Genomic DNA, 27,851 nt, shown 5'->3' on the forward strand with positions numbered 1-27,851 from the left:
TCAGAGATCCACCTGCCTCTGTCTCCCTTGAGCTGGGATTAAAGGCGTGTGCTACCATGCTTGCCTTCAAATAAGACTTGTTTACTGATGTCCATTGTCATCTTTACTCATATTCCTCCTGCTTCTGTTCTTCCACCCACACGCTGTTCTAAGAAAACCAATACACACAGAACAGTTTGGGTGGGACTCAGTTGCCCTTTGTGTGGTTTCATGAAGTCCTTCGGGTGAATAGACATGGTTGGCATATTGGGAAGCTTTGGAATTGGTGGGGAGAGCACTCAAGTGAGGGTTGAAGAAGCCTGGGTTTGCATCCAGCTGTACTCCTGAATGACTGTTTGATCTGGGGCAGGTTACTTCATCTCTTTCCGTCTTGGTTCTCTGTTATATAAAGTATGAATGAGGACTCCTACTTTTATGAATAGAAGTAGAAATGATTCAGAATATGTGTAAAGAACATTGCCTGGCACACATATTAAGCATTTAATTATGTTAGACTAGCTTTGCTGTGGATTGAAGATTCAAAATTGATAGTTTAGATTGCCTTTGGTTAGCTTTTGTCTCTTCTCACAGTGTTAGTTTAAAGTTTAGAAGCCATAGTTTGAAACTGTGCTTTTCTTAGTCTTTGTTAGAGCCAAGTAGTTGTAATAATACCCAAGGGCCTTGGGCTTGGAGCCCCATAATCCCCAGCATTTCCCTAAAGCTGGTCTAAATAGACAAACTGAAGAAAACACTGTTTACTGTATACGTGAAGTGTTCAGTGTTATTGTGATCACTTCTCCCAAGCATATTGCTACATACAAGCCTATTTCATACTTGTCATTCTGTACTTTCTATTTCTCTTAAGAAGTGTTTCTGTCCCACCTGGTTCTGCAGCTGTCAAGTTCCAAAGAATCACACAGAGGCCTACATTAGTTATAAACTGATTGGCCCATTAGCTCGGTTTTCTATCCTATTCAGTCCTGCAGCCGTTAAGTCCCAAAGAATCATACAGAGGTCTCCATTAGTTATAAACTGATTGGCCCATTAGCTCAGGCTTTTTATTTACTAATTCTTATAACTTACATTAGCCCATAATTCTTGTCTGAGTTATCCATGTGGCTTGGTCCCTTTTTCATCAAGGCAGTCATATCTTGTTTCCTCTGCATCTGGGTCACAACTGCAGACTGAAACTTCCCTCTTTCCAGAATTCTTGTTGCCTCACCTCTACTTCCTGTCTGGTCGCCTCTACTGCCTGCCTGCCTACTGGCCGATTAGCGTTTTATTAAAAATAATACAAGTGACAGGATAAAAGACCATTGTCCCACAGCACTCCCCCCCTTAAAAAAAAAACTCTGAATCTAATACACTTTGTTTAGCTTTTCTCCTGACCATTAATCATAACAACTTGTAACCAACATTCTAAACAAAGGCAAACATCCAAACTCCATTGGCTGGGGGGGGGGGTGTGTGGGTGTAGTTTTCTAGACTATTTCCTGCTGATTGGGGGCACTGATAATCTTATGGGGACCTAAAGAAAATTTAGGATTATGATCAGGTCCTGACTGGAGTATCCTGTGAGGCTTGATCATCTCGGGCAGCAGTCTTTGTACTCTTCTGGGCCATTCCTCCTATGAGAGATTTCTCAGGGGGTCTTCTTTGGTCAAACCTGATTTTTCTTAACACAGAATGAATCCACAGTCCCTCATTTCCTGTGGAAACAAAAGCAAAACCTCTTCTCCAATCTTTTGACTTAAATTCTAAAGTCAAAGCATTATATATATATATATATATATATATATACACACACACACACACACACACATATATATATATATATATATTAAGATTCATCCAGCAGCATTTATAATCAGATGTCTTTTAGTAGCTTTTGCTTCTTCCTCAGTCATCATCAATTTAAAGACCACACAATAACATACAGTATCCAGACTTTCTGTGTAGTTTTCATCTTTATGTGGCTTTATTTTAACTTCTATTTCTTTTATTTTTAATTTTTGCCTTTTTGAGACAGGGTTTCTCTGTGTATCTTTGGCTGTCCTGGAATTCACTCCATAGACCAGGTTGTCCTTGAACTCACAGAGGTCCTTCTGCCTCTGCCTCCCAAGTGTTGGGGTTAAAGGTGTGTGCCACCACACTCAACTACTCTTTTTCTTTTTTAAGGACTTTAATATTTTTTTCTCTCCCAAGCCTACATATATTTTTAAACACACTGTAAACCATTTAGAGGTTTTCTTCGTCTTTGAATCTATCTTTACTGTATATCTCTCTTTTTCTGACCACATGAGCCTTTAATTTGCTAAGCGATATGGCTAGGATTAAAGCTGTGTGGCTTTGATAACTAGATCCACCCTATTTCTTAGCTTTCTGAGAATCTAGCTTCATGGTGGAGGTACTGGCCAGAGCCGTGTTTATTGCCACAATTGTATGGCAATTCAAGGTCCATGCCACCACCAAGAAGCATGCTGTCAGTTATTCATAAACACCATTTAAGTGTTTTATGGCAGAGCCTCTTAAAGGGGCTGCAAAGTTTTTGCAGCTAAAGCTGAGTCAGGAAACCTCTCTAAAGATTTATTTATTACATATACAGTGTTCTGCCTGCATGTATGCCTGTATGCCAGAAGAGGGCACCAGATCTCGTTATAGGTACCCAGGAGGCACCATGTGGTTGTTGGGAATTGTACTCAGGACCTCTGGAAGAATAGCTAGTGCTCTTAACCTCTGAGCCATCTCTCCAGCCCAGGAAACCTCTCTAAATGAGATGCATTTGCCTCTAGCAAACAGAGCCCACCTGAGAAAATGCTGCTATCAATAAGCCATGCTTAACTCTATTCTTTTCTGTCTAGAATTACTTCCCAAGCTCACTCAGGCTTTATGTGGATGCTATTGTCCATATGTTGGGCACCATTAACTAATTCTTACATCTTATCTTAGACCGTTAATCTTGTCTGTGTTAGCCACATGGCTCGGTACCTTATTCACCTTATTCAGTGAAGCAGTCACATCTTGCTTCCTCTGCATCTGGGTCACAACTACAGACTGAAACTTCCCTCTTCCCAGAATTCTCGTTGGCCTGCCTCTACTTCCTGCCTGGTCGCTCTACCTACACTTCCTGCCTGGTTACTGGCCAATCAACGTTTTATTAGAAATAATACAAGTGACAAGATAAAAGACCATTGTCCCACAGCAAAGAAGGATTTGTAGGCACTTATATATAAAAATATATGATTCTGGGAAGGGGAAAGGTGGTCAGCTAATACTAAGTATGCATGAAACAGCCGTAAAGAAATTCGCTACTCTGTAAACTAAGACGTAAATTAGAAAAGTTATAATTCTTGAGGAATTTTTAGTAGAGATGCAGGGCACAGTAATTCTGTTTTTGTTTGTTTGTTTGTTTTCTTTTTCTTCACTGGGGAGAAATGAGCCACATCTGGCAGACCCTGGCATATCTCAAGCTGTTTGTGTTCTTCTCAACTCTAGCTGTGCTTGGCTAGGTCTTTATGTCTTATGTCTTTTTTTAAAGTATATTTAAATTCATTTTATGTGCATTGGTGTGAATGTGTCAGATCCCCTGAAACTGGAGTTACAGACAGTTGTAAGCTGCCATGTGGGTGCTGGGACTTGAACCTGGGTCCTCTTAAAGAGCAGCCAGTGCTCCTAACAGTTGAACTATCTCTCTAGCCCATGTCTTAAGACCTGTGGTGGTGGGCTGTTTTAGGAAGTTGTTAAAAAGTGTTGTTGTCATAGCTAACTTTAGCTGTTAACTTGACACAAACCTAGAGTAACCTAAGAAGAAGGAAATCTCAAGTGAAGAATTGTCTTGATCAGATTGGACTGTGGCCCTGTCTGCAATGAATTTTTAAAATGGACTTAGGAGGGCCTAACCCACTGTGGGCAGTGTCATCTCTAAGCAGGTAGGACTGGGCTGTAAAAGAAAACTATATGATCAAGCCAGGGGAGAGCAAATGGTCTTTCTAATGAACTATACTGGTCAGCCTGGGTTACATAGTAAGTTCTAGAGTAGTCTGAAGTCTAGCTGAGATCCTGTCTCAGATAGACAGACAGACAGACAGATAAATAGAGGGCAGATAGATAGATATAGATATCAAAATTGAAAATGGCCATGCTTCAAATGATAGATAGTATCTAGAAGACGAGAAAACATAGCTTGATTGAAAATGTCCAAGTGTAACGGTACCCTGTACAATGAATATACACAAAGAAAATGGGTGTTTTTGTTTGTTTTTCTGAGGCAGAATTTTTCTGTGTAGCCCTGGAGATCCTGGAACTTACTCTGTAGATTCCAACTCCAACTCAGAGACCCACCAGTCTCCTGAATGCTGGGATTAAAGGTGTGCACTACTACTAGCCAGATGAAAATGTTTTTAAAGTGAAAAACATTCCACACAGTGGGCAAGTATTTGAAAATCATGTACTTAATAATGTACATATACTTAACACATATGAAGAAATCTTGAAATTCAACAGAAAGAAGACAACTAAATAAAAAATAAAGAATTTGAGTAGCCATTCTCCCAAGCAAGTATGCAAATAGCAAGTAAGCACAAGGTAAACACATGAAAAAGTGCTCTACATTACTGGGCCTTAAAGAAATAAAGATTTGCTGAGCTGTGGTGGTGCACACCTTTAATCCCAACACTTGGGAGGCAGAGGCAGACAGATCTCTGTGAGTTCGAGGCCAGCCTGGTCTAGAAGAGTGAATTCCAGGACACCTAGGGCTGTTAATACAGAGAAACCCTCTTTCCAAAAACCCAACCCCTCCGCCTTAAAGAAATGCAGATTTAAGCCACAATGAGACACCAGCTTAAATTCATATTCAGAGTTGTAGCAAGACTGTTTTAAGATTTACTTATGTTTATTTATTTGTGTATGTGTGCATGTGCATGTGTGTGTTTGTGACATGTTTGTGGGGGGCCAGCAAATAGAGGTGTCAGATCCCTTTGTACCTGGAGTTACAGGTTTCAGTGAGCCACCTAATATGGATGCTGAGAACCAAACCCAGGCCCTCCTGAAGAGCAATAAGCACTCTTCTCTCCAGCCCCAAATTTATTTATTTTTTTTTATTTCTGTGTATATGCTTTGCCTGCATGTATGTATGTGCAGCATGTGCATGCCTGGTAGCTGAGGAAGGTAGAGAGGGCATTGGGTGCCCTTTGACTGAAATTACAGATGCTATGAGCAGCCATGTGAGCACTGGGAATCCCATCCGGAACCTTTAAACTGCTGTGCCTAGAGCTTGGAATCTTAAACCTATAATCCTAGCACTCAGGAGTCAGAGGCAGGAAATACATTGGAAATTTCAGGTCTGGCAGGGCTATAGAAACCTTGTCTACAAAAACAAAGCAAAAACCAACTAAAAAACAACAAAAAGCAGACAGTGAAGATGTATAGAAATTGGGACCCTTACATTTTGCTGTTAGCAGTATGAAATATTGCATCTGCTTTAGAAACAGCAGTTTTCCTAAAAATATATCCAAGAGAACTGAAAACATACTTTCATAGAAAGGCTTTATTAAAATGTTCATGGCTCAACATATGTAATAGTGTACACAACCTAAGTGTTCATCAGCTAATGAGTGGATTAAACAAAGTTTAGTAATACAATAGAATATGTTTTGTAAATTGAAAAAAAAAATACTGGTCAGTAAGAACATGGGTCTACCTTGAGCAGTAAATGGGTTCATGTGAGATAGACGACTTTATAATGCTTGGTTCCATTTATACACAATAGGCAGATCCCCATTTATACACAATAGGCAGTAAGTAGGATAGTGGCTGCAGGAAACCAGAAGTTGCTGTTAAAAATGTTAGAGTAGAACTGGCATTGGACGGCTCAGCTGGTCCAAGGTACCTGCTGCCACTGAGTCTGATCCCTTGGCCCCACATGGTGGAGGCGAGAACTGACTCCCAAACATTTTCCCCCAACTTCCACAACCACACCACCACCACACAGGGAATAAATAAATACATGTAAATTGAGTAAATAAAAAATATGATGGTGATTTGTATGTCTGGTGTCACTGTCAGTTTTTACCTTGCCCATTAGGCTGCCATTGAGAATCCTGAAGCTGGACTGTGGCTGTCTGGAGCTCTGGGCAGCTTCTGTTGTCCCTAACAGGTTTGCAACCATTTACTGAGTAGTCGATGACATTTTGTATCAGAATCTAAAATTTTATAAGCTAAACCCCCTGGGGGGAAGTTTCCCCACCTCCACGTAACTGTGCCCTATTCTGCTTTCATTCTCTCAGCTGTATGTCCCACGGGAATAGCCAGTTTGTATTCTGGTTCCCAGCCACCTTCCTAGATCCACAAAGAATTACTTCATCTACAAGCTTGCTCTGAAGCATTCTTTCCTGGGTGGTGTGGAAATAAGGTCTGGAAAAGCCGCTGGGTGGCGCCTTGCTCCAGAACACTACAGCAAAAGAATGGCATGCCACAGGCTCCAGCCTGTGTTGGCAGGAAAATGACTCATTTTTCATCAAAGGAATTTCAAAGAAAATATAATGACAGGGTGATGTCAGAGGAACAGGTGGAGACAGGAACTTTGATTGAGTGTGAATGGTGTGGTTGCCTGGGCAGCGGGAATGATTGACTGGCATAGATCACAGGAAACATCACCTGCCTTTTAGTTACCTCCTCAGAAACTCTCGTGTGGGCAGTGTTGTTCATGTGCCCTCAGAGCATGTGGTCAAGTCTGTGCATGTTTTGGGTGTATACATGATTGGCCCACAGCATCCTGTGCTAGTCATGGACTTCTTTCACAATGCCATAATCTCATGTGGTTTCTTTCACTCAACACCATTCTCTGGCTAGTAGGGTCTGTGTCTTGGAATTGAGACTGACATATTTTTTGGTAGCTGACTTAGAGGTGTGTCACTTTCCTTGACGTAAATGCAGGAACTTGACATTAGAAGGCCCCGATGTCAGGGGTGCTACCTATTGCTGAAAGTACTCTGGTTCCCTCCAGTGTTTTGGAAAAGAGCTTCCTAACCTAAACCCAACCCCCCCCCGCCCACTTTTTTTTTTTAAGTAGAGCACCCTCCAGTGGTTAATGTGAATAAAGCTATTAAGGATAATGGGTTTTGATAATATTGTCAAAGCACTAAATTTGGTTATTTTCATTAGGTTTATAAGAGTATGTTCATAGTCACCACTGTGTCTTAGCAGCTGCCAGAGTCTATATGATTGTACAGTTAGAGGTTAAATCAGTTTACAGGAAAAGAAAGAGGTATTTCAGGCCTCTTAAGGAAGGTCTTAGGGGAGATGGCTTAGTAGTATCAATTGCTCAATTGCTGTTCCTCTTTTATCCAAAAGTACATAGACATTAGGCTGCATGGGCCACCACCAAAACTAGAAGACATTGCTTTTTTTTTTTTTTCCTTTTTCTTTTTTTGGTTTTTTGAGACAGGGTTTCTCTGTAGTTTTGAAGCCTTTCCTGTAACTCACTCTGTAGACCAGACTGGCCTTGAACTCATCCACTTGTCTCTGCTTCCTGAGTGCTGGGATTAAAGGCACGCTCCACCACTGCCCGGTTGACATTACTTTTTGTGATATATAATAAGCAAGACGAAAAAGTTGAAAAATACAATTCCAAAGTGAGGAGGAAAATTGCTTGTTTTTTGATAACGTCTTCACTGGAAGCCTCCTGGTTGGTTGGCCATGATCTCTGCTTTTAGACGGAACTAAATCCAGGTGAGGTGAAAAGTGATCGCTGAGTAGAAGGAAGTGAGTCAGGAGGGGCTGAACTTACAGACAAGGGTGCTGACCTTCCTGGGTCTTATATTCTCCCCATGGCCAGCTGTGCTGCTCTCTGCCTCTCTCCATGGAAGAACAGATCATTAACAGAATTCTAACCTAAAGTGCCAAAGGTCCCAGGGAGACGTGTTCCCTAGGGGAAATTTAGTTTGGGGGCTTTCCAAAGGTTGTCTTTGTGATTAAGTTTTACAAGTCATCCTTGACTTACTAGATCACATGCAAACAACTGAGCAGAAATAATTTGGAACTTGACATGTTCTTGTTCGTGGCATATAAAATGTATGGGCCATCTTTTCCCCTTGAAAAGAGCTAAAGGTCTTTAATGAAAGGTGAAACGGCAACCGGTCATGGAGAATATTCTGAAACCCCAGTTAGCCAGAGTGTTAAAAGGTCTCTCTCCCTCACCCTCCCTCAGAAAATACTCTATGGACTATGAAGTAAAAGCCAAAGTTTTCATTAAGACTTTAAATAGTCCTGCTCAACCTTTCTTTTGTTTGTTTTGTCTTTTTAATTTTTTTAAAGTGAGGTCTGTGTGTCCAGAGATGTCCTGGAACTCTCATTGTAGTTGAGCCTTATAGTCATTTTTTGTGTGACACTACTCATGGCTCAGATGCCATCCTTCCAGTACTAGGAATCAAACTCAGGTCTTCCAGAATGCTATGCAAACTTCTTCTACCCATGAGCACTCTTTCCCATTGTTTTATTTTTTTATTTCTAAAGATTTATTTTTATTTTATATAATGAACATTTGATCTGAATGTATGAAGGCATGTGTATATATGTGTTTACCATGGTTTGTCAGAGAGGGCATTGAATCCTTTAGAACTAGAGTTAATGACAGTTGTGAGCTACCACATAGATGTGGGGAACTGAGCCCAGGTCCTTTGGAAGAGCATCCAGAGTGCTGAGCCATCTCTTCCGCAGTCAGCCTAAGTGGACCGACTCCTAAATCCCTTGCCTTGCCCCTCCTTCCTCATTTTGCAGTTGGGGAACCTCTTCTCACGCTGCTTACCTAGTGGGTGTCCGCTATTAAAATTAGGTTGCCGAGCTGGGTGGTGGTGGCACACGCCTTTAATCCCAGCACTCAGAAGACAGAGGCAGGTGGATCTCTGTGAGTTCGAGGCCAGTCTGGTCTACAAGAGCTAGTTCCAGGACAGGCACCAAAGCACAAAAGTTTTGTCTCAAAAAAAAAAAAAACAAAAATCAAAAATTAGATTGCCAAGCTTGTACTTTTGCCTATGGAGTCATCTTACTGGCCTCTGAGTCAGATGTCTCTCCCCTGCTCCTCCTGGTTTTTTGTTTGTTTTTAATTTAATTTATTTCCACCAGTGCCTGTTTTTCATGTAAATTCCTTCTGATTGTTTAGTTTTGTTCCTGTCAATGATGTTGGAATCTCCTTTAAAATGTTCAGCATTAGGGCAGACAGGAGGATTACCTGGGCTGCATAACACACCCCTTCCACACACACCAGTTTAATGTTTTATGTTTTAGTGTTAGTTCTTAAGCTGATTGGTGAGTAATTAACCAAGGGTTGGAGAGATAGTTAAGTTGGTAAATAGCTTGCCCTGGAAGCACAAAGACCTGAGTTTGATTCTAGGATGCCTGCATGCAAAAAAGCTGGCTGTAGTGAGACGCTTAATCCTAGGACTGATGAGGTAGAAAGCGGGCAGATCCCTGGGATTCCTGGCCACACAGTTTGTCCTTGAGTTGTAAGCCTGAGAACCTGTCTCCAAAAAAGTACTACAATCAAGATTGTTCTTCACCACTCATACATAGGTCATCGCACACACACATATACACACACACACACCACAAAATAATACATATAAAATTTTTTAAGAGGGACACCCCCCCCCCCCAACAGTGCCAGGGAATCAAACCCAGGAAATTTAGATTTCTGACTATTTGGGGCTGGAGAGATGACTCAGTGCTTAAGAGCAGTGATTTTCTAGTCCAGGGCAGTAAATTTTATTCCCAGCTTCCATTTATTTCCTGCGCCTCCTGCTCCAGGGCATCCAACATCTCTGGCTTCTGAGGGCTCCAGTGTTCACGTGCACACACCCACACACAGGCCCTTACACATAACTAAAAGAAAAATGTTTGTTTGAGCTGGTTGTTGGTGGTGTCACAACCTTTAATACCAACATTCGGGAGGCAGAGGCAAGTGGATCTCTGAGTTCAAGGCCAAGGCTAGTCTGGTCTACAGAGCGAGTTCCAAGACAGCCGGGGCTACGCAGAGAAACACTGTCTTGAAAAACAAAAACAACAAAAATTTGTTCATCTACTCTCCAGGTTATCATTTTTTTTGTTGTTGATATATTTTTGTTTTGTTTTGTTTTTCTGTAGGCTTGTGAGATTTCTTTATTCCTGTGGTCACTTTCTTTTCAGAAATGTAGATAACTAAAATTGGGCAGAAGTTAATTTTCTCTTACCACCCCATTCACAAGCTTTATTCTAAATATTTGTACACCTTTTCCTTTCCACTCTCCTTCTTGACCATTCTCTCCTTCTGGAAGGTCAACTCTTCTTACTTCAGATGCTTAAATCCTTGGCAATCTTCCAGGCCCATCACATGCAAAGCCTTTCCTGATTTTTTCCAACAGGCGATGACTATTTGATTGAATTTCTTCCTTTAAAAATTTATTTATTCATTTATGCATTTATTCATGCATGTGGTGACAGCAAAGGCCAGACGAGGGCTTTGGGTACCCTGACACTGCAGTTACAGTTGTCAGCCACTGTGTGTGCTGGGATCTGAATTCTGGTGTTAGCTGCTGAGCCACCCCTCCAGCCCTCAGTTACTGAGCCACCTCTCCAAACCTGGACACTGAGTCACCCCTCCAGCCCTGGACACCGAGTCACCCCTCCAGCCCTGGACACCGAGTCACCCCTCCAGCCCTGGACACCGAGCACTGCTCCAGCCCTCAACTGAGTTTCTAAAGCTCCCTACCTTGAGTCTTGCCATCAGAACAAAACAAAACACGTGTGTGAAAAATTACTTTATATACATGTTATTTTCCTAGTGGATTCTCACTATGGGACCAGCTTTATAATTCTTTTTGTTACCAGTAATAGTTAATGTAGTACCTAGAAAGTAAATATTTCACAGAACTGAAGAGTTTTTGAGATAGAAAAGAATGTAGAGATCCAGAGTGTTAACTTCTATGAACGAGTAAATAGGTGCGGTGTGGTTGGGAGTCATACAGTACTAGGCATACATCGGAACTTTAGCTTCATTCTGAGTTATCCAAGATTAACTAGAGGGTACTTTGTGTTTAATTCTTACTGCGATTCTTTTGCATATTTTGCCTTTAGTAACTAGGTATGCCATAAATAATTCTCTTTTCTCCCTTCTTCCTTCTCTCCCTACTTCCCTCCATGCCTCCCTCCTTCTCAACTAGGAATGTGATTATTTGGGGATATATATATATATATATATATATATATATATATATATATATATATATATATATATCCCAATATCCAAGCTAGATAAGTCTTCTTGCAAGGCACATGAGCATCTAAGACGAAAGGATTGTATCTGAGGAAAAAAAAATTGCATGTCTACTGGTAGTGCCCAAATTTCAAGGAAACTAAACAAAACAAAACTGTGATATTTAACATCTTTGAGATGATTAATTTTGTGTATAATAGTAAAGTATAACTTTCTTGAGTCCTAGTTAAAAACTTAAAAAATTTCAACCAAGGGGCTGGAGAGATGGCTCGGTGGTTAACAGCACTGACTATTCTTTCAGAGGTCCTGAGTTCAATTTCCAGCAACCACATGGTGGCTCACTACCATCTATAATGAGATCTGATGCCCTCTTCTGGGGTGTAGGTACGCATGCAGGCAGAACACTGTACATAATATAGAAATAAATCTTAAAAAAAATTTTCAGCCAAGTGGTAGTGGCACACACCTTTAATCCCAGTATTAGGAAGACAGAGGCAGGTGGATTTCTGTGAGTTTGAGACCAGCCTTGTCTACAAAGGGAGTTCCAGGACAGCCAGGGCTGTTACACAGAGAAACTCTGTCTTGAAAAACAAAAGCATAAAACTTAAGACAAATTTGATTGTTCATTAGAGTTTTTGTTTGTTTGTTTGTTTGTTTTTAATGTGTCGGGGTGCTTTTTCCTGCATGTACACTGTCTGTGTGCCTGGTGTTCATGGAGCTTAGAAGAGGGCATCAGATCCCGTGGAGCTGGAGTTACAGACAGCTGTGAGCCCCTGTGTGGGGATGGAAATCAGAGCCTGGTTCTCTGGGAGAACAGCTCTTGAGTGCTGAGCCATCTCTGCAGCCCCTGAAAATATTTTTGAAGTAAACTGACAAAAGTTTAGCCACAAATTTTCTCACCTGCCCGACAGCTCTTAGAATCTATTCTGAGATTGTTGGAGTAAATTCCAGGTTTTTGTTTTTAGGAGTCAGAGCTTCATATACCCCAGATGGAAGAAAATTGAGCTTCAGCTGTCACCTAATAGGAAATGTTAAGTGTCACGGTGCTAGGTGCTCACTGATCAGCAATGCAGATGCTTTTCTTTTTCTTAACTCTCCTTTGGGCATTGGAGGGTGGCAGGTAAGCACAAGGTCTTCCCTTCCTCTGAGATGACGCAGACAGTGAGTATGATCATGGGACTAGATTGTCTCTAGCAGATAAAGCAGTTGCATGACCTGTAACCAACTCCCTAGGTTAGGTTGCTTTGCCTCATGCCCACCACTTTTGGTTTTATGCAAATTAGAAGCTGTGGCCTCCAGTTTCCAGAGAAAGGCTTTGTAGGCCGAGACTGCTCAGACTCAAATAATCACACAGAAACCGTATTAATTACAATACAGTTTGGCCTATTAGCTCAGGATCCTTTTTTATATACATTTTTTATTGATATTTATTGAGCTCTACATTTTTCTCTGCTCTCCTCCCTGCCTCTCCTCTCCCCACTTCAATCCTCCCGCAAGGTCCCCATACTCCCAATTTACTCAGGAGATCTTATCTTTTTCTACTTTCTACTTCCCATGTAGATTAGATCTATGTAAGTCTCTCTTAGTGTCTGCATTGTTGGCTAAGTTCTTTAGCTCAGGATTCTTATTAACTAACTCTTATGTCTTAAGTAAACCCATTTCTATTAATCTGTGTATCAGCATGAGGCTGAGATTTACTGGTAAGGATCTGGTGTCTGTCTCCTTTGACAGCTACATCATGTCTCCCTGACTCCTCCTACTCTTTCTTTATGTATCCCTTCCAGCCTGGCTATATTCTGCCCTGCTATAGGTCAAAGTAGCTTCTTTATTAACCAATGCAATAAAACATAGTCATAGCACACAGAGGGGAACCCCACATCAGGACTTGTTTTACTAATTGACATTTTTACCTTTTTCTGTTTCTGCATTGCTACCAACTGACACTGGAGTGAATTCACTGCAATTCTAAGTCCTACAGGGGTTGAAATTATTTTATTACTATCTCTAAATAGTAACTATTTAGAGAACTGTCTGTTTTCAGGATGGGCCATGTGTTTTCCTTAAAACTGACACTGTTACCCAGATTTCCTTTTATGACTTGTTCAGTCATGGGCAGCTGGGAGGATAATCTGGGGAAGTATTACTCACCAGGCATGCAGAGTGGCCCTGACTGCAATGACTTCCCGGCCTCTTCTGAGAGTGTGTCACCACAGCAGTGGAAGGGGTGCTGAGGAGGTCAGGGACAGTGACTGCACCTTCTCAGTCTGTTCTTTTTCTTGGAGGACTCATTACAGCCCAGACACTGGCTTCCAGTAGCTTTACAGTGATGCCATTTCCCATGAAAGGCCCGCCACTATTCCTTCTGTGCTGTAGGAAAATGTTAAGACAGACTTGAGCTTGCATGATCAAGGCTCTGTGTATATTTTACTAGAAGAAATGCAGCAATTTAGTCTTCTGTATCTGTCTTTGTCCAGTAGGGGTCACTGGGGGTTTGGGCTCCAGATGAGACTCACTAAGCCTATGAGAGACCAGATTTCCTGTCTATTGAATGTTATACCAAGTGCATTGGTGCAGGGATGACACACATTTTATGCATACACATTAGAGCATTAGCAAAAAAAATGGGAGCTTGTACTAAAAACTTTGTGAATTTACTGAGTCTTTGAAGAACATTTATTCCAGACACCAGGCATTTCTGTTCTAGAGATGAAGTTTTGCTCTGTTGTCTAAGCTGGTCTCCAGAACTCAAGTGGGCCTCCTACTTCTGCCTCCCAGGTGCTGGGGTTTCAGGGTGTGCTGGATGTGCCTCACCAGATGCTTGGCAAAAAATGAAACCAAGGCAGAGATAAATTGCTTTTGTTTAATTTCAGTTTCTTTTTCTTGTTATTTTGCTTGTTTGAGACAAGGTCTCATTTATGTAGCCCTGGATGCTGTGGTATTTACTGTGTAGCTAAGGCTGGTCTTGAACTCCCGTTTCTTCTTATTTTACCTGCCAAGTGTTTGGATTACAGACATGTCTCCATGCCTTGCTTTGAGTAGGTCTTTGAGAAATGGAGGAGAACGGACAAAGAAAATGCAGGAATTCTTTAACCTGGGTAGCTACTCTGAGAAACTTTCTCCCCACTGCCCATCTTTACTCCCCCTCCCTCCCTTCATCCCTATTATGGACCCAAAGTACAGAATAGTAGGTAGCTTCATCACGATCCCATAATTATGAAATGTACTCACAGGGTAGTGCCTGTTGAATACATTTTATTTGGTGTTGATCCTTGAATTCTGGTCAGGGGTCATTAGGGCAAAGGTGTTATTAACTAGAAGCAGAGCCTGGTGGTAGACTCTCAAGAAATAAAATAGTTCTAATGTGATAGATTGAATGTTTTTGTTTTTTTGAGAGAGGGTTTCACTGTAGCCCTGGGTGGTCTGGCACTCACTGTGTAGACCAGGCTGGCCTCTGTCTATTGGGATTAAAGGTTTGTCACAACAGCATGCCTGGCTTAGATATTTGAGTCTTGACCAGGCTCAAGAGGTCAGCAGTTGGAAGGAAACTTATGGGTCTACCTTTGTTTTCATTGACAAGTTCTTCTTTCTTTTCATTTAGGGTTATTGCCAGGGTATGAAAAACTGTTAGGGACCTAAAATTAGCTGTTGTAGGCCAAAGCCTGGTTTCAATAGATAATTTGTGTATGTCTCATGTTCAGCTGGGACTTGAACATCTCTACCTACTGTAGGTACATACCTGCCAAGTAATTGTACTACCTTCTTGTGTTAAAGGTATCTCAGGACATCTGAAGTTTATTTTTAATACTTCCCTTTTACAGTAGAGAAAACTAAGGATTACAGAATGTAAGTAATTGCTTCAAAGAAGCACAACTAGAGGTGAATCCAGAACTCAGTGGTGGTGGTGGTGAGAGGGGGCAGCATACAAGTCTCATGTAAGGAGGCTGGTCTCCATCTCAGTATGTAGCTAAGGTCCTTGAACTCTGGATGCCCCTTTTACAGCTTCTTGATTACATACAAGGGCCACCTCCCTCAGTATGAAGCCAGAATTTGGAAGCAGATTTGGTTAACAGATCATATTAAAGTCTTGGTCAGAGAGAGAGAGAGAGAGAGAGAAAGAGAGAGAGAGAGACAGGTTGACTGACTGATAGAGACTGCTTTCCCAGATCACCCCCCCACACACACACACACTTCATTTTGTACTCTGTCCCTCAGTTTATCATTTCTCTTATCTTTGGCTTTCTTAAGAGCCACAACTGCTGAACTGGGCAAGGTGTCTAGAGTTTGGATGCCAGGCATAATCCATATCTGGAAAGAATTCCAGAAGTAGAATTTCTGAATTAATAAACCAGTTTCTTTTTTTCCCCTCCCTCCATCTCTGTAGGAGGAGGCCGCTTGTTGGTTCCCAGCCACCTGGTTAGCTTAGACCAGAAATAATCACACAGAAACTGTGTTAATTAAATCACTGCTTGGCCCATTAGCTCTAGCTTCTTATTGGCTAACTCTTACACATTAGTTTAACCCATTTCTATTCATCTGTGTATTGCCATGTGGCAGTGGCTTAATGTAGTATGAGGGCCGGCTTGTTGGGGTTTCTGTCCCACCCAGTACCCCAATAAGCCAGCAAGTCCCAAGGAAAATCACACAGAGTCTACATTAGGTTATAAACTGATTGGCCCATTAGGTCAGGCTTCTTGTTAACTCTTATAACATATATTACCCCATTATCCTTATCTATGTTAGCCACATGGGCTCAGTACCTTTCTCAGTGTGACAGCTTACATGTTGCCTCTTCAGTGGTCTGCACAGGAATGGCGAGAAAGCTTCCTGTGTCCCAGAAAACTCCCAGTCTCTTTGCTCCACCCCTACTTCCTGTCTGACTTTCCCGCCTATACTGCCTGCCTGGCCAATCAGTGTTTTATTAAAATATGATTGACAGAATACAGACAATTCTCCCACACCATTTCCCTCTTTTTTTTTTTTTAAACAAAAGAAAATACCCATAGTCCATTTGTTGGGAATGTGGGCGTAGTATTTCAGGCTACTTCCTGCTGGTTGGGGGCACTGATGATCTTATGGGGACCTAAAGAAAATTTAGAGTTATAATCAAGTCCTGACTGGAGTATCCTGTGAGTCTTGATCATCTCAGGCAGCAGTCTTGAATCTGTTCTGGATGTAGAATTCAGACATCCAGGCCATCTGTTCCTACCGGAAATTTCTCAGGAGGTCTCCCTTGATCAAAGATGATTTTTCTTAACTCTGAATAAATCCAGAGCCTCTCATTTTCTGTGGAAACAAAAGCAAAATCTCTTCTCCAAAGTAACATACCTTTTGACTTCAATTTTGAAGCCAAGGTATTTTCAAAATACCTATCTTGGGTTAGTTCAGCAGCATTTATAAACAAAAGTCTTTTAGCAGCTGTTGTTTCTTCCTCAGCATTCAAACAATTCAAAGAGAGCGTAATAGCATACAGTATCAAGATTCTCTGTGTATTTTCCATCTTTATGCAGCTTTATTTTTAACCTCTATTTCTTTTATTTTTACTTTTACTTTTTGACACAGGTTCTCTGTATATCTTTGTCCTGGAATAACACTGTAGACCAGGCTGTCCTTGAACTCACAGAGATCCTTCTGTCTCTGCCTCCCCAGTACTGGGCTCAAAGGTGTTGCTACCACACCTTGAACTCACAGAGATCCATGCCTCTCTGCTTCCCCAGTGCTAGGATTAAAGGTGTGTGCTACCACACCTTGAACTCAGAGATCTGTCTGTCTCTGCCTCCCAGGCATTGGGATTAAAGGTGTGTGCTACCACACCTTGAAGTCACAGAGGTCAACTACCTCTGTCCCTTAAAGTCTCAGAGGTCAACGTACCTCTGCGTCCCAGGCATTGGGATTAAAGGTGTGTTCTACCACACCCAATTACTCTCTTTCTTTTTACTTTAAGAACTTTAACTTTTATCCTGCATATATTTTTAACATACTGTAAACCATTTAGAGGTTTTCTTCCTCTTTGAATCTCTCTTTACTGTATATCTCTCTTTTTCTGACCACTTGAGTCTTTAAGAAGAGGATGAAAGCTGTGGCTTTGACGGCTAGATCCTCGTGGCTGAGGTACCAGCCAGAGCTGTGTTCACTGCCACAACTCTATGGCGTTTCAAGGTCCTTGCTAGCAAGTAAGCTGCAGCATTCTGCTCACAGACCACACTCAGTCGGACTGCCTGCCTGAAAGAGTCAGAGTTTGCCCTGGCAGGACAGTCCAGAAAGCCGGCATTTTAAAACAGTGCAGCTTTTTTTTCCTGCTACGACTGAAAACCGAAAAGCATGCATTCAGATTTTCCTAAACACAGTTTAAGTGTTTAGTGGCAGGACCTCTTAAAAGAGCTGCAAAGTTTTACAGCTAAAGCTGAATCAGGAAGCCTCTCTTAGATGAGAGCACTTGCTTGCCTCTAGCAAGCAGAGCAGACCCAAGAAATTGCTGCCACCAAGAAAACATGCTTTCCCAAGCTTTCTCGAGCTTTCTGTGGATTCAGTTATCCACGTCTGGGCGCCATATGTAACACGAGGGCTGGCTTGTTGAGGTTTCTGTCCCACCCGGTACCCCAAAGCCGGCAACTCCCAAGGAAAATCACACACAGGACTCCATAAGATTATAAACTGATTGGCCCATTGGGTCAGGCTTCTTATTAGTCCTTGTAACTTATATTAATCCATTATCATTATCTATGTTAGCCATAATGGCTCAGTACCTTTTCCAGCGGGGGCAGCTTACATGTTGCTTCTTCAGTGATCTGCGCAGGAGTGGCTGAGGAAGTTTCCTCCTCCCTAGCCTTCTCCTAGTCTCATTGCCCTGCCTCCACTTCCTGTCTGGTTGACCCACCTATACTTCCTGCCTGGCCAATCAGCGTTTTATTAAAATACATGATTGACAGAATACAGACAATTCTCCCACACCAGCTTACTGGCAAAGTTTCGGCATGTCTGACTCTGGTGGCTCCATGGTGTCTCTCTGACTCTGACTTCCTCCCAGCATTCAGTTCCATCTTCTCCACCTTCCTAAGTTCTGCCCTATCATCAGGCCAAGGCAGTTTCTTTATTCAACCAATTTTATTTAACCAATAAAAGCAACACAGAGACAGAAGGACCTCCCACACCACATCTCTTCCTCTGGAACTCACTTTATAGACCAGGTTGGCCTTAAACTCACAGAGATCTACCTACTTCTACCTCCTGAGTGCTGGGACTAAAGATGTGCCTGGCTTCGTTACAGCTCTAGGAACGAGGAAAGCTTGCACATATGTCCTCAGTCATTTTTCTCTAAGTTCCCAGGTAGATCTGAAAGTCCATCAGTAGAGGTGGTTTGACTCTACGCTTTGTGCTTCTTGCCTGAGGTACCCAACTACTTAAGACTCTTCCTGTGCCGAGGTGAATGGTGTTTTAGGTGCTGCTTCTCTCCTCTGTGAAGTAGGTGTAGTCTCAGAAGGAACTGAAGCATTCATATTTGGGAATATTCCTGATTTGTTGGTCTCAGTTTTACTCTTTTGAGTTTGTTTCCCCTTATGTACCTCCCTCCTTCCCTCCGTCTGTCACTCTCTCCCTTCCTTCCATGGTACTAAGTCATACTCAGGGCCTTGAGCATGCTAGGTAAGTGTTCTACCACTGAGCTCTTATATAGTAAGTGTTCTACCACCTAACTCTTATATAGCACTTTTTAGACCCCTTTGTTCAATATCTATTTGCTCACTCCACAAATATCCAGTTATTAAGATTTTATGAAAAAGATACAGGCATTTGTTGTCTATTTTACTCTTTGGGGGATCTGCCACCCAACTCCCAAGTAAATCATGCGCCAAGGCTTATTCTTAGTTATGTATGCCCAGCCTTAGTTTGACTTGTTTCTTGCTCATTTTTCTTAATTTAAATTATTCCATCTATGCAGGGCAGTGGTGGTGCTGGCCTTTATTCCTAGCACTTGGTAGGTAGAGGCAGGTGGATCTCTGTGAGATTGAGACCAGCCTGGTCTACAAAGGGAGTTCCAGGACAGCCAGGACTGTTACATAGAGAAACACTGTCTCAAGGAAAAACAAAACAAACAAAAAATCCCATCTGTCTTTGACCATGGAGCTTTTATCTTTCTCTATTCCTGGCTTCCTTTCCTTCTTACTCTGTGTATGGCTGTGTAGCTGGGTGGCTGGCCCCTGATATCTTCCTCTTCTTGTTTATTTTTTTTTTATTTATACTCTCTGCCTGCCAGCCCCACCTATCCTTGCCCTTGCCTTGCTATTATTGTTCTTTAGACCATCAGGTGTTTTAGACAGGCAAAGAATTGTATCTTTACAGACTTAAACAAATACAACATACACAAAAGTCACACACCTGAAAATATTCCCCAACAGGCATTCATCTAGCTTCAACAAAATCAAGGGGATGAAAAGATGTGACTCATTGATTAGGAGTACTTGCTGTCCTTGCAGAGGACCCAGTACTCAAGTGGTAACTCACAGCCATCTGTAACTTTAGTTTGAGCAGATCTGATGCCCTCTTCTGACTTTTTTTGGGCACTAAGTATATGGTATACATGTATATGTTCAGGCAAACACTCATACACCTTTAAAAATAACTTAAAGCAATCTAGTGAGGGATTAAAAGAATGTGTTCAACTACATTATAAAGTCCTAAACATCATGGAAAACAGATAAAATATAATAAAATAAGAAAGGAGGAGGAGTCGGGGAAATTCTGTAGATATACTGGTCTTGATGATTACTAGAAATCTGATTCATGTTCAGTGATTGAATGGAGAAATAGCACAATGCAAATGCGAAGAATATTGTAAAGCCATGCAGTTTGGGGCTTAAATTCCTGGCAGGAAGAAACCAGAAACTTTAGAAAACATTGCTAATTAAGTGTGGCTAGAGAGATGACTTAGTGGTTAAGAGAACTTCCAGTACCCACATGATGGCTGACAACCATCTTGGCCAGCAGTAATTCCAGTTCAGAGACTCCAGTGCCCCCTTCTGGACTCTACAGGCATTGCATGCACGTAGTGCACAGCATGCATTCAGATTTAAAACGTTCAACAATGTAAAATCAAAATAAATAAATATTTTAAAATTGCAAATAGGGAATGGAATATTTAAGATGTACTAGTCATTTTTTATGTACCAAGGAGATTAATCTTGTAGTGATTAAGGTCAGGATTGGAAGGCAAGAGACTGGGATTAGGTAGGTTAGGTGGGGTTGTTGAGGTGATGAGATCAGATGCCAATTTGCCAAAGTTTTGTGCAGTCTGAGCAATGACAATAATGACCATTAATTATTGGGTATATGTCAAGCACCTTGAGTGCATTAAGTCATTTAATCCTCACATAACTTTATTAAGACATGTTCTGTTATCATCATTTTCAGATAAAGAAGTAGAGGTTTCCTTAAGTTGAATAAATTACTCACAGGCACTAAATGTTTTATAGATGATAATCTAGATGTGAATACAGGCCCATTTGGCTATGATAATGCTAATGCCTCAGGTTTTCTGAGTAAGAAACAGGAAATTTTTGCTATTTTATTATATCCAATGAATGCTTGAGTATATGGAATATTTGTAGACGTTCTAGGCCTTGGCATTGTTTAACATTGTTTCAGTATCATGAAGACGGTCATGGATATCTCCTAATTCACTTGTGTGAAGATCACATCCTCTGCCCTTTGACAGTTAGATGCCAAGTACTCACAGGAGAATGTAGGTGACAAGAGTTTCGGGGCCATACCTTGATGTCTGGATCCTGACAGTTCCAGAAACCTAAGGTTTCTAGTTCTCTCTGTAATATGCCTTTCTTCTACTAAGTTTATTCCTGCAGGTGTATTTGGGTGTGGATGTGTGCTTTGGTGGTTTAGGACCCTGTCCTTTTGCTGTGAGGTGGGAACATTCTGGGTGCTAAACATGACATTAAGTGACTTGTTCTATGTATAATGAATAATATCTAAAAAGAAAACTAGCCTCTCCCTTCTGCCAGCCTCTAACCACTTCCTGTGAGTGATGAGCACAGATCTCTCAATATCTATTTTATTTTCTCAAAGATGGCTCCCCTCTCTTCCTTTTGCCTTCACAAATATATACACATAAAGCTGCTGACTGGAGGATTCTACCTGTTGTGTGCAGAGATGTCATGTATCTAAGGTAGACCATATCCTTCCCAAGGATAGCATAGAGATTAAATGAAATAACATATGGAGGTTTTTGATGTGTTGTTTTGTTTTTGAGACAGAGTCTCAATGTATATCCCTGACTGGCCTGAAACTCACTATGTAAGCCAGACTAATCTTGAATTCACAGAGATCTCCCTGCTTGTGCTGGGATTAAAGGTGTGCGCCACCACCCCTGGCTCTGAAGTTGCTTTATAGTAGCTGCATAATAAATGTTAGTTTCCCTTCCAAGCAAATCCATTTATGGACACCATAGCCCAGGAGTTTCTCTGCTTGCTTCCCACTGTAGGGAAGCAGCTATGCTTGTATCCAGGGCATCTTTATTTAAGACTGTGTTTTTTTTTTTATTGAGTGAACGATGCTCTGTGAACCCCTACTTTTTAATTGAATGAAGTGCTCTGTTTAAGAAAAAAAGGGAGCACAACTCAATTTCATGGTACTGTGCCATTGATTTGTATTCTTCAGTGTTTATGCCTTTAACAAACACTGTTACATTACATCTCACATGCTAAGAAGAGTTCTTTTTTGCTACCATGTCTTTCTTACTGCAAGACTTCTTGGCAGAGTTGTCTTCACTTGTCACTGATTCTTCTCTTTCCATCTGTTCTTGGTTTACTCTGATTGGGCATTTTCTCTACTTCATCAATACTACCCTTGTGAAGAACTTAGTGACCTCCACCAATTGACAGTCAGTTTCAGTCCTCACCTCACACAGACACTGTGGCTAAATTGCTACTTCTTTGAACCCTCCCCTCAGCTGACCCTGGGACAGCATGCCCCTTTAACTCTCCACTTCTGAGGCCTCATTTTTACAATCTCTTGCTGTTTTTATTCTTTCACATCTCATGCCGGAGGTTTTCTATGGCTTAACCCTTGAGCTTGATCTTTTCCCTCTTCATGTTTACTCTATAAATGACATCATAAAGTCTCCTGGGTTTAAGACCAAGTGTGAACATTTCTGAACTCTAGAATAGTTTGTTTGGTTGTTTGTTCAATGTTCTATTTCAACATCTAGTTGGCATTTCAAAACTACTATTCAGAAGGCCATTTTTTACACACTTGCCTCCCATACAGTAAACAGCCAGTCACAGCTACCTGCCAACCCTGGAGCCTCTGCTTCCCAGACAGCTTTCAGCTTTTCAGCCAAGACCCTGGTCTTTTCTCCCCCTCCCACCATTCCCTCCTTTCTCTTTTGTCAACAAACCCTGACAGCTGAAATTCTTATTTATTTTATTTGTATGAATGTTTTGCCTGTATGTTCATCTGTATCATGTACATGTCTGGTGCCTTCGGGTTAGAAGGCGTTGATTCCCCGAAACTGAAATTACAGGTGGTTGTGGACCATCGTGTAGGTGCTGGGAACTGAACCCTAGTTCTCTGCAAGAGCAATCAGTGTTCTTAACCACTGAGTCATCTTTCTAGTTCAGCTCTTTAAAAATTATTTTATTATCTTCTCACATGTGTGTGTATGTCACATGTGTACAGTGCCCATGGAAACTAGAAGAGGGCATCTGATTTCCCTGGAGCTAGAGTTCAGGTGGTTATGAACCACCATGAACCAGATGGGGATACTGGGAACCAAACTTGCAAGAACAGTAGTACACTCTCATAACCACTGGGTCATCTATCCAGCCCTGCATTCCTGCTGCTTCTTACAGGCATGAAGCGCACATTAGGTGTGAAATACAGAGGAGCACACAATTGTAGATGATACTGGATTTAAAAGCTCCTATTGTATTCAGTCCTCCATCAAAACACATTGTCGTCTTGGGCAATAGATTAAAATCTTTCCCTTTTACTAGGGAAATAATAGAGCAACAGATATGTAAAGCAGCCCCTACCATTTTTTAAGTAAATAGGATCTCACTCAGTAGTCCATGCTGACTGCAAACTCCTGATCCTTTGCCTTGGTGTTGTGTGTACTGACCGCAGTTATGTACCATCTCTGTTGGCTCATTTGCATTTCTTAATATTTATAAGAACACAGTGTAGTAGGTGCATTTGAAATAAAGAGCCAGTTTGGTAGGAATGAGTCTGTGACTTGTACCTTCCCTGAATGGACGGTGATAAGTGTCCCAAAGGACATCAGGTGTACTCCCAGCTCTTGGGAGCCAGTGTTATATGTACGTACTGTACCTTGTAAAATACCTTTTGGAGAGGGAGGTAGTGGTAGCTCATTCAATTTAGATTGTATAAACTCCTTACTCACTTTTAAATGTATTATTTTTATTAGGTTTGTCAAATAATTACTTGCACACCACCATTCACCCTTTCTGGTGTGCTTTTTCTGTTTTGTTTTGTTTTTCAAGGTAAGGTTTCTGTCTGTGTAACAGTCCTGGCTGTCCTGTAACTTGTTACTTGTTTTGTAAATGAGGCTGGCCTTGAACTCACTGACACCTGCCTGTCTCTGCCTTCCTGGTGTTGGGATTAAAGGTGTGCACCACCATCGCCTGGCTCTGGTATACAACTTACTGTATTTGGACAAACGAGAGCAGAACCACTATTATGATATGTAAAACACTCCCAGCATCTCACAGTTCTTTTGAGCCAGCTCTTTGAGCCCCAGCCTCTTTTGCTTTTATCACTATCATTTTTTATAATATGTAGCATTTCCTATTTGACTTCTCTCTTATGCATGCATACAACATTTAAATGTACCTCTAGCTTTCTTCTTTTTAGTACAGAGCAGTGCTCTTATGTATGGACACTTTACAGTTGGCTTAAGTTTATAGACATTTGAGTTATTTCTTTTTGTTTATTTTGCATGATATTGGTAATTTAACATTCATATACAGGTTTCTGTGTGGGCCTTTGTTCTTTTGGTGAGATTGTTCTCAGTAAGGTTGCTTGCATTTGTATGGTTAACTTTATAAGAATTTGCCAAACTCATTTCTGCAGTGGTTGTTGTAGTTTATCCTGCTAGCGGCAGTGTGTTTAAGAGGTCTGTCCTTGTCAGAGCTTGGCATAATCATGCTTTTTAATTGGAGTCATTCTGACTGGTGAGCAGTGGTGAAGATTCAGTTGCTGCTGCAATACCCATATCAGGTTCGTAAGCAGGCCCTGTTTTTTGGGAAGGTGTTGCTTTCTGCTGCCATTTAGTTCCTAATGTTCTCCCTGCTTACATAGCTGGTGGAAGGTCTTTTGTTGTTTCTCCTCAGCCCCCAAAAGTGGCCCAACGTTGCTTGTAGAGCAGTTTGCTCCGCTGGATGCCCAGTACTCGGTTCTGTCTGTCAGCTGGGGTCTGTGTGCATCCTCCCTCCCTCCTGTGCTCTTCTCTAAAGCTGTAGCTGTGGAAGGGTTGCTGTCTGTCTGTGTCAAGGCTCTCGTGTCCTCCCTGCAGGAGTTTCTCTAGTGCTTCTGTGACTCTTTCCTTCTGCTTGCATCCTGAAGTTTGGCATTCCAACCAGGCGGGGAATGGAAAGTTCAGAGTGTGACGTCCTCTGGTCCTACACCCTCCCTTCTTGTAGAAGGGTCTGAGGTTTGTTTAAGCTGGCCAGAGGATGCCAAAGATAGAGGTTTGAGTCAGCTTGACATTGACTTAGGCCTCCTTTTTACTTTTCTTCCTCCTTTCTTTTCCCCTCCCCCGCTGACCAGTTGTTTCCTGGCCTTTGTCTGAGACTCACTGTGTAGTTTTAGTCCCAGTCTGCCGCTGTTTGCTGAAAACAGGCAGACGCGAGATGGAAGAAGCTGCCAGAAGTTTCTTACTACGTTAAACCCAGGCATCTGCCTCTGTCGCTGAGCTGATAGTAAGGAACAGCAGTAACCTCAGGAGAAAGGCATCCAGGGTCAGCACTGGGCTCTGCCTGTGGCTAGCAAGAGAAGAAACACAGTCCTGGAAATGCCTCTTTTAGATTCATCTTATTTGCCGCCAACCATCTTTGTTTTGACTCACATTCTTGGAATTGCTGGTGTTCTGTACTGGAAGAGATGCGTCAGAGACAGAGCAGGTAACTTAGCGGTGCCTCCTTTCTTTAATCTTCTATGGGGCTCTGAGGGTGCGGTAGATGCGCGGGAGGTCTTCCTGCTCACTTGTTTTTCTTAAAGGGCCAGTGCACCCTTCTGCCGGTGTGCTCTGTGTGTGTGTGGGGGGGGGGGGGGTTGGAGCAGGAAGGGAGAGACAGAAAGAGAAATGCGCGCACGCACACACACTCACACCGTCGCGGGGGCTGGGGAGAACATCAACCTAAGAAATGGCTGTTCTGGATCATCCGGGACCCAGACTCCTTCTTCCTGTTCTGTGACACTGACTGAGGTTGCAGGACCGATGAGATGATGTCTGGACTCACAGTTGAAGGGAAGTGACCACTATTCAACATGTGTCCTGCTTCAGAGGATCAAGTCCTTTCTTACTTTGTGTTCTCAGTCTCTAAGTGGAGTTTTGGAGGCCTGTCACCATCTTCTGAAGTATGAGATTGGTGTATTAAAGACAGAGGAGGGTCAGGAGGGTCAGTGCCAGAAAGGGTTTCGTGGTATCTTTCCCGAGATACAGTCTGTGTTGTTCTTTGATGGAGTTGATGCTGTTCCTTTTGGGGCACTTCACAGTCTAGCTGCACCTAAGCCATAAGTGTTAGGAAGCTTGTGGTTGTTTTCCCCAGGAAATCAGGCTCTGATAATTATGGCACTAGAACTCTCTCTTGCTGTTAGTTTTATTATACATTGATTTCTAACTGCCACCTGTGGGGATCAGCACCAAGTACAGCTGATTCTGAGTTGCTATAGGTGAGCATTAGAAGGCTTAATTGTCCTGGAGTATATACCCTTGGACCTCAGTGCTTTTTAATATTGTCCCTGTTACCAGCTCAGTACCTTCATGCTAGACTATTTAGATACTTGTTACTGGTCTCTTATAAGCTAAGGTCGGGACTTGGTGACCTATTACTTATCTTTCTATTAAAAGTTCATGAATGCCTGACGGAATTAGAATTAGATGCAGTCATTGTCCAGCGTCCTTTCCAGTAACTCCCAGAAAAGCCGTTGGCTAAGTATTCAGGTTCAGTATGTGGCTCTATCAGCAGAAACAGAGACATTTACAATTATGTGTATTTTTATGGTGCTGTGTTTAAGGGGTACCCCAAAGTGACATTCCTGTATTTGAGCTTAGAAAGAAATGGCTGGTGAAGTCCCTTTGCACACACCCACAATTCTAGAACTAAGAAAGCTAAGGCTGGAAGATCTTGAGGTCAAGACCAGCCTATTACATAGTGAGATTTTGTCTCAAAATAACCATAGAGGCAGGATTTAGCTTAGTATGAGCCCCCTGGGTTCAGTTCCCAGCACTGCAAAACAGAAAGAAAGGGGTGGGCAATGTTTGAACCTGTGATTCATCATTTATAAAAAGAAAATAACGTTTAGTTGGAGTCTGCTGTTTTCCTTTCTAGTGCATTATGGTAATGAGATTGGCTAATGGCTTTAAAGTTTATCTTTAGTATAGGATGTTCTATGGAATTTAAGAGCCATCGACTCCTTTTTAAGTACTTTCATTTTTATGTTTTAAAATATTAACTTCACTAGCAACAATAAAGTACATTGAAATTAAAAGATGATGAATGCCTTGTGAAGCCTTTTATTAGTGAAATGGCTTTGACCCTAATACCTATATTAAGGATGCACTGTGTTTGATTTATCCTTAAAATTAGATGACTTTTTAGTTGAAAACAGTGGATACCAAATCATACATGGAAGTACTTAGGGGATTCTGAACCAATTTTATTATCATTTCAATTTTAATGTGTATTTTGTCTGTTGAAGTGGTTTTTGGAAATAATGCGTACACTCTAATTAGTAGTTGCCAAATGAACATAACCAGAATAAAATTTCTTTATCATCCCTGTATATTTGTATTGCTCATAAATGTGTGTGTGTGTGTATGTATGTATGTATGTATATATGAAAATTCTTGTTTTCTGTCTCTGGCTGAGATTTTAAAACTCTCCTGCTTCAGCCTCCCAAGTGGCGAGGATGTGACACCACATCTGCCTGAATACTGTCTTTTTTTTACCAGATCTGTTTTTGTTATTGATTAGAACATATGGAACGTGACAGAAAAGGCTCAGTTGTGGGTCAGGTGTTTAACTGTAACTGTGTGGGTGACACATTGCTGTGACGTTGTGAGACTGGTGTAGTCTGTGGAGGGTCTTGCTCTTCTTGTCTCACTTTATTCGTATTTCCACAATATAAATAATGGGCATGGTTTTAGCTATTGAAGACATTGAATTTTAAAATATATTTATATTTAGTTATTTGAAGATTTTTATGTTGATTTATTTTAGAGAAATGGTGATTATGTTTATTTCTGTTTTATTTTATTTGTATGAGTGTTTTGCCTGCGTGTATGCATGCATATATACCTTCTGGTGCATGCCTAGTGCCCTTGAAGGTCAGAAGAGGTCATTGGATCCTCTGAAACTGGAGTATAGATTGGTGGGTGCTG

At 41.6% G+C, this 27,851-nt stretch overlaps 1 protein-coding gene and 1 long non-coding RNA gene across 17 annotated transcripts in view; one reads left to right on the plus strand and one right to left on the minus strand.

Annotated features, from left to right (window-relative positions):
* Positions 1-18,808, minus strand: part of LOC148122683 (uncharacterized) — a 411,935-nt gene extending 393,127 nt beyond the window's left edge. Inside the window, exon 1 of the long non-coding RNA XR_015737501.1 lies at positions 17,968-18,808. This is a non-coding gene — a long non-coding RNA (uncharacterized LOC148122683). The remainder of the gene's footprint in view (positions 1-17,967) is intronic.
* Macf1 (microtubule actin crosslinking factor 1) overlaps positions 1-27,851 on the plus strand; it is a 333,972-nt gene that overhangs the window by 91,734 nt on the left and 214,387 nt on the right. Inside the window, exon 1 of one of the 16 annotated variants that reach the window (XM_085686540.2) lies at positions 25,073-25,368. The exons of the other annotated variants lie outside the window; for them this stretch is intronic. Within the exon in view, the coding sequence (XP_085542666.2) occupies positions 25,260-25,368 (109 nt within the window). The 5' untranslated portion in view covers positions 25,073-25,259. Of the gene's footprint in view, positions 1-25,072; positions 25,369-27,851 lie in introns of those variants that run through there. 16 annotated transcript variants of the gene reach the window in all.

Source organism: Myodes glareolus, chromosome 3 (assembly GCF_982192425.1).
Source record: "Myodes glareolus chromosome 3, mMyoGla1.1, whole genome shotgun sequence".
Taxonomy (NCBI): domain Eukaryota; kingdom Metazoa; phylum Chordata; class Mammalia; order Rodentia; family Cricetidae; genus Myodes; species Myodes glareolus.